Source organism: Apium graveolens, chromosome 10 (genome assembly GCF_009905375.1).
Source record: "Apium graveolens cultivar Ventura chromosome 10, ASM990537v1, whole genome shotgun sequence".
In the NCBI taxonomy this organism is placed as follows: domain Eukaryota; kingdom Viridiplantae; phylum Streptophyta; class Magnoliopsida; order Apiales; family Apiaceae; genus Apium; species Apium graveolens.
Genome location: NC_133656.1, coordinates 826,137 through 833,926, shown reverse-complemented (window position 1 = coordinate 833,926; position 7,790 = coordinate 826,137). Strand labels below are relative to the sequence as shown.

At 36.0% G+C, this 7,790-nt stretch overlaps 1 protein-coding gene across 1 annotated transcript; it reads left to right on the top strand.

Annotated features, from left to right (window-relative positions):
• Positions 1-5,537: 5,537 nt before the first annotated feature.
• Positions 5,538-6,929, top strand: LOC141689566 (uncharacterized). Its single transcript, XM_074493906.1, has one exon. The coding sequence runs from the start codon at positions 5,538-5,540 to the stop codon at positions 6,927-6,929; it is 1,392 nt and encodes a 463-aa protein (XP_074350007.1).
• The last annotated feature ends 861 nt before the right edge of the window (positions 6,930-7,790 follow it).

The following is a 7,790-nucleotide window of genomic DNA, read 5'->3' as shown; positions in this document are numbered from 1 at the left end:
ACTCATATCTTCATTTTTATTCCCAAATTGAAAGATCCATGAACCCTAGATTCCAAACACTTTGATTCTCAACCAATTCGATGGTTTTTGGATCGATTATTGTTTGTTTCGTGTTGTATGTGATGGTGTGTATATCATATGTTAAAAGTCCTTGATTTGAGCTCTTCTCTTGAAACCCAAGCTTTATAAGTATGATTTAATTGGTTCCTTGAGTATTTGTGTAGCTTAGTTCTGATTTTGATGATTATGTGATGTATTATCTTAGTTTAGACATATAATTGCTGATATATTCACTATTATGCTTGAATATTTGATTCGAAAGAATGCCTTGACTGGAGATGTGATATATTGTGAATAGTTTCTTGAAATTAGGCTATGTGTATACTGATAATTGTGCTATATTGATGTGAATGCACCGTGTTTACTTGGGAAGGAAGATCTATAATTTTAATGAATTTATCTATTGATTTTTGGTGTTTAATCTCTTTTCAAGCAAACACGCATATATGCTCATTTATATTCATCTTTGTTGCATAATTTCTCTGATCATATTTGTGATAATTACCCCAAATTGCTTGTAAAGAATTTTATATGCTGGTAAGTTATGAATTTGCTATGATTATGATTTCTCTACACACAAGTTAATGGAATTTGTGCTTATATTGATTTACTGAGCTTAATTATATAATTTTATTGTTGTTAATGGCTCCACACTGCTTGAAGTGAGTTTAATGTAGTCTTAAGTGGTAACATTTGAGAAAGTACAAACTCATTTCAAGCAAAATGGCAGTTGTTAATGTTAATATGGTTTAATTACTAACATTTTTAGTGTTTTTCCTGTGAGTTCGATATTGGATGTAAACTGAAGGAATTCATAAGGTCCTCTATGTATTTGCTTGAAATTGATTGTGCTTTGGTGATCCTTGGAGTCTGGAGACTCTTGGTTGCTTAATTGCTTGCATATTATGCTTAAAATATAATATGGATTGGATGTGCAACCATGTGTATGGCCACCATGGAAAAAGTGCATTGTCCTTAACCTGACTTATTATGCTCATCTGCTTGTCTGATTAAACTTGAGTGTTATTGCTTCCTTGAGCTAAATTGAGATATGATAGGTTGTTTTGGTCATTGTAAGTGTTCTACAGCTTTATACTTGTTGGATAATTGACTAATTATCTTAATAGTTAGTCTGTTCTAGTTGAGTTGGTTTTAGATCTCTTGGTTGCTGATAGTATTGGTTAGTTTTGGTTATGTAACTAGGTTTGAACCTTTGTTGTAACTGCTTAATGGTATGTGACTTCGTGTTTGGTTATCTGTGAGTGACCTTGTTTGAACTAGTCTGATAGGTACCTCAGTGGTATCAATACCTTAGAATTATATAGGACCCCCTGTACTTGTCTTGATTAGTTACCAACTTGGTCAATATGTCTTTTGGAGTTTTAGAACTCCCACCACAAGAAAAAGGTGAATAGACATCATATGTTAGACATCGGTCGAATGTGCCATCGATGTCTAAACTGTTATAGACATCATCTCGCGAAAATGCGATGTCTATGTTGTTAATAGACATCGCTTTATTTAGAACTGATGTCTATATTTTGAAAAAAAATGAACGCGGAAAAACCCCCCTTTCTTTCCCCCCTTAGCCAATTTTCCCCTTAACAAATTCACTCTCCCTCTCTTCAGACAAATTAATTAAAAAAATATAAAATAAAAACTAAAAATGACCTCTCTCTCTCTCTCAAACTCTCTCTCCCTCGTCAATCTCTCTCAAACTCTCTCTCCCTCTCCCATCACCGGTTTTCTCCCACCCAAACTCTCTCTCCCTCTCTCTCACTCACCATCTCTCTCTCTCTCTCTCTCTCTCTCTCTCTTGTTCGTCTCAACCTCTCTCTAAAACACACAAACTCTCTCTCTCTCTTTCTCTCTCTCTCTCTCACTCTCACCGGAGTCTCGCCGTTGTTTTGCCGTGGTCTCGGTCGTACTCTCTCCGATCTCTCGCCGCTGCTGCAATCTACTCAACCAAAGCAACTGCGCTCACTCTTTGTACTCTCACATTTGCACTCAAATTAGGTTTATTTCTCCTCCTTTTTCATTTTATAAACTTGAATTACCCTGCATGTTAACCATTGATTTAGAATTTTGAAAACCCTGGATTTGAAAATTGTGTGTTTTTAAATTGAAACCCTAGATTTGAAAATTGGGGGTTTTTAAAATTGAAACCCTAATTTATACTAGGTGGATGTTGCTCTGTAATTATCTTGTTGCTTGTAAATTTCGGTTTTGATTTTATATTTATTTAATTTTAATTGTGCTTAATTGTATCTCTCTGTTTTGACATTTGTAATTACTTATAGGATAATTGTATTTTAATTGTATCTCTCTGTTTTTCAGTGTTGTTCTGTTAGCAATGAATTAGGATAGTGGTACAAAAACATTGATAACAAATTTGTCAATTGTTATCCTAATTTATGTTTGATATTTATGTTTTGCTCGTTTTATTTTAAAATTAGATAGTGGTACAAAAAAAAGTAGTAATATAATAAATAATATTATTCATATAAGTTACTCCCTCAGTCCCTTCCAATTGTTTACATTTCTGAGAAAGTGTTCGACACGCATTTTAAGGTGCATAAAAAGAATAGTTATGTAAGTTATTTTTATAATTTTCTTTTTCTGAATAAAAGTTGAATGTTTTAATTTTTATTCAGAAAAACAAAATTGTAAAAAAAAATTACAGAACTATACTTTATATGCACCTTAAAATGCGTGTCGGACACTCTCTAAAAAATGTTAACAATTGAAAGGGACAAAGAGAGTATAAGACTGAAATTTTAGTGATATACCAGGTGGTTTTATATGGACAAGTCTTGGATAAAAGCCGATAGGGATGCTTTGCAATATGAGATTGGTGTCGAAAATTTCTTTATATTTGCCGAGGAAAATGCTAAAAACCCAAAAAAATACCGTACCCTTATGCACGCTGCATTAACTTCAAAAAATTTACCGTCAAGATAATCAGGGATCATCTTTATGAATCTGGTTTTAGTTTAGGATATTTGGATTGGATTTGGCATAGAGAAGGGGTTGCTAGTAGTACTAAGTCATCAGTTGGTAGTACTTGTCCTGCTAAAAAGCCCACACCCCCTTCAGAAACATATAATGTATGTCAAGCAACATATAATGATGATGAAGATTGGGATAATGAATCTGATGACTTTAAGAGGTATGTTGTTGATGCGGAACAACCTCTTTTTGAGGGAAACGAGTGCACTAAACTAGAGTCAGTCCTTAAATTACATAATTGGAAGGCTAGTTTTAGAGTTAGTGATAAAGCCTTTACCGATCTTCTTGAATCCGCTGGCTCTTTTCTTCCTAAAGACCATGTGCTTTCGGGTAGTATGTATGAAGCTAAGAAAACCTTAACTGATTTAGGACTTGAGTATGTCAAAATCCACGCTTGTCCAAATGACTGCGTATTATACAGGGGACCAGCTGCCGAGTCTTTATCCGAGTGTCCCAAATGCCATCTTTCTCGCTGGAAAATTGGGAAAGATGGTAAAGTTAGGGTTAATGTTCCAGCTAAAGTGATGTGGTATTTTCCGATAATCCCTAGATTTAAACGACTGTTTAAATCTGCTGCTACTGCTAAATTAATGAGTTGGCATGCGGAGAATCGATCTAAAGATGGAAAGATGCGTCATCCATCTGATTCTCCTACTTGGCGAAATATAGATTGTAGGTGGCCCGAGTTCGGTAGCGAGGCTAGAAATATACGCTTAGGATTAGCGAACGATGATATAAATCAACACAACAATGGATTAAACAATCGATATAGCTGTTGGCCGGTCATATTAGTAATGTATAATCTTCCTCCATGGTTATGCATGAAGAGGAAGTTTATGATGTTATCGATATTGATTTCTGGCCCGTATGAGCCTGGAAATAACATTGACATATATCTACAACCAATGATCGATGATTTAAAAAAATTGTGGAAGGAAGGGGAACCAAATGTGTATGATGCAAATAGCAAATCTGTCTTCACTTTAAAGGCAGTTCTGATGTGGACAGTAAACGACTTCTCGGGATACGTAAATCTGTCAGGCTGCATAAATAAGGGGTATAAGGCTTGTCCAGTATGTGGTGATAACACTGTCGCTAGATATTTAAGTCATAGTTGGAAAATGTGTTATCTAGGCCATCGTCGGTATTTAGATGAGCATCATCCTTATAGGAGGCAGCGGATGGCATTTGATGGACAATAAGAACTTGGTTACGCACCTGAGCCACTTAGCGGGGATGAAGTGTTAATGCAACAGCAGCAACTTGAATTTAGTTTTGGGGGGGGGAAGGCGAAAAAGGTAGAGTATGCATGGAAAAAGAAATCAATTTTTTTTGAATTGGAATATTGGAAATTTCACCACGTGCATCATTGTTTAGATGTTATGCACATCGAGAAGAATGTATGCGATAATATAATTGGGACACTACTTAATATGAAATACAAGACTAAGGACAGTATTTCCTCTCGTCTTAATATGATTGATATGGGTGTAAGGACTGATTTAGCTCCTGAAATAGGTGAAAAGAGGACATACTTACCTCCTTCCCCTTTTACTTTGTCTAAAAAAGAAAAAAAACTATGTTGACATCATTGTCCAAAATGAAACTTCCATATGGACATGCATCAAATATCAAAAACTGTGTATCACTGATTGATATGGAGTTGTATGGGCTGAAGTCGTATGACTGCCATATCCTACTCCAACAGTTACTACCAGTTTGTATTCGTTCCATGCTTCCAAAAAATGTTAGGGTAAGTATAATAAGATTGTGCTTTTTTTTGAACTCCTTGTGCAACAAAGTCGTAGATGTGTCAAAATTGAGTAAACTCCAAGCAAATTTGATTTTGACCTTATGTGAGTTAGAAAAAATATTCCCTCCATCCTTTTTCGATGTTATGGTACATCTCACAGTCCATTTAGTAAGGGAATTGCGGTTATACGGACCAATTTTTTATAGATGGATGTTTCCATTTAAAAGATTTAATAAAATATTAAAGAGCTATGTCCGAAACCGATTTTATCCGGAAGGTTGTATAGCTGAAGGCTATCTGAAGGAAGAATCAGCCGAGTTTTGCACGGGGTTCTTTAGCGAGAGTAGTAGAACTGCAGGTCTTCAGAAAGATGATGACAAGTTTTCCGGTCCAGTAGGTCATGTGACAATGAAGTCTGTTGCCGAAAAAGAACGAGATGAGGCACATCTCGCGGTCCTTCTTAACAATCCTGAAGTGGAACCATATGTTCGGTAAGTAAAATATTTATAAGTATATTTATAAGTGTATTAGTTATTTTTAGTAGGTGGCTCATTCTATGTACTTGTAATATTTTCAGATTGCATAAGGAACACTTGGAAAGAATTTACCAAGGAAAAAAGAAGAGTGTACAGTGGCTTTTGGGAGAGCACAATCGATAATTTCCGGATTGGTTTCAACAAAAAGTTAGTTCAACAATCGATAATTTCCCTACGGCATGGCCGATAGGGATGCTTTGCAATATGAGATTGGTGTCGAAAATTTCTTTATATTTGCCGAGGAAAATGCTAAAAACCCAAAAAAAATACCGTACCCTTATGCACGCTGCATTAACTTCAAAAAATTTACCGTCAAGATAATCAGGGATCATCTTTATGAATCTGGTTTTAGTTTAGGATATTTGGATTGGATTTGGCATAGAGAAGGGGTTGCTAGTAGTACTAAGTCATCAGTTGGTAGTACTTGTCCTGCTAAAAAGCCCACACCCCCTTCAGAAACATATAATGTATGTCAAGCAACATATAATGATGATGAAGATTGGGATAATGAATCTGATGACTTTAAGAGGTATGTTGTTGATGCGGAACAACCTCTTTTTGAGGGAAACGAGTGCACTAAACTAGAGTCAGTCCTTAAATTACATAATTGGAAGGCTAGTTTTAGAGTTAGTGATAAAGCCTTTACCGATCTTCTTGAATCCGCTGGCTCTTTTCTTCCTAAAGACCATGTGCTTTCGGGTAGTATGTATGAAGCTAAGAAAACCTTAACTGATTTAGGACTTGAGTATGTCAAAATCCACGCTTGTCCAAATGACTGCGTATTATACAGGGGACCAGCTGCCGAGTCTTTATCCGAGTGTCCCAAATGCCATCTTTCTCGCTGGAAAATTGGGAAAGATGGTAAAGTTAGGGTTAATGTTCCAGCTAAAGTGATGTGGTATTTTCCGATAATCCCTAGATTTAAACGACTGTTTAAATCTGCTGCTACTGCTAAATTAATGAGTTGGCATGCGGAGAATCGATCTAAAGATGGAAAGATGCGTCATCCATCTGATTCTCCTACTTGGCGAAATATAGATTGTAGGTGGCCCGAGTTCGGTAGCGAGGCTAGAAATATACGCTTAGGATTAGCGAACGATGATATAAATCAACACAACAATGGATTAAACAATCGATATAGCTGTTGGCCGGTCATATTAGTAATGTATAATCTTCCTCCATGGTTATGCATGAAGAGGAAGTTTATGATGTTATCGATATTGATTTCTGGCCCGTATGAGCCTGGAAATAACATTGACATATATCTACAACCAATGATCGATGATTTAAAAAAATTGTGGAAGGAAGGGGAACCAAATGTGTATGATGCAAATAGCAAATCTGTCTTCACTTTAAAGGCAGTTCTGATGTGGACAGTAAACGACTTCTCGGGATACGTAAATCTGTCAGGCTGCATAAATAAGGGGTATAAGGCTTGTCCAGTATGTGGTGATAACACTGTCGCTAGATATTTAAGTCATAGTTGGAAAATGTGTTATCTAGGCCATCGTCGGTATTTAGATGAGCATCATCCTTATAGGAGGCAGCGGATGGCATTTGATGGACAATAAGAACTTGGTTACGCACCTGAGCCACTTAGCGGGGATGAAGTGTTAATGCAACAGCAGCAACTTGAATTTAGTTTTGGGGGGGGGGAAGGCGAAAAAGGTAGAGTATGCATGGAAAAAGAAATCAATTTTCTTTGAATTGGAATATTGGAAATTTCACCACGTGCATCATTGTTTAGATGTTATGCACATCGAGAAGAATGTATGCGATAATATAATTGGGACACTACTTAATATGAAATACAAGACTAAGGACAGTATTTCCTCTCGTCTTAATATGATTGATATGGGTGTAAGGACTGATTTAGCTCCTGAAATAGGTGAAAAGAGGACATACTTACCTCCTTCCCCTTTTACTTTGTCTAAAAAAGAAAAAAAACTATGTTGACATCATTGTCCAAAATGAAACTTCCATATGGACATGCATCAAATATCAAAAACTGTGTATCACTGATTGATATGGAGTTGTATGGGCTGAAGTCGTATGACTGCCATATCCTACTCCAACAGTTACTACCAGTTTGTATTCGTTCCATGCTTCCAAAAAATGTTAGGGTAAGTATAATAAGATTGTGCTTTTTTTTGAACTCCTTGTGCAACAAAGTCGTAGATGTGTCAAAATTGAGTAAACTCCAAGCAAATTTGATTTTGACCTTATGTGAGTTAGAAAAAATATTCCCTCCATCCTTTTTCGATGTTATGGTACATCTCACAGTCCATTTAGTAAGGGAATTGCGGTTATACGGACCAATTTTTTATAGATGGATGTTTCCATTTAAAAGATTTAATAAAATATTAAAGAGCTATGTCCGAAACCGATTTTATCCGGAAGGTTGTATAGCTGAAGGCTATCTGAAGGAAGAA

What these genes read in the sequence shown, in the direction of transcription:
- LOC141689566 (XM_074493906.1), top strand. Translation starts at nt 5,538, where the DNA reads ATGGCCGATAGGGATGCTTTGCAATATGAGATTGGTGTCGAAAATTTC.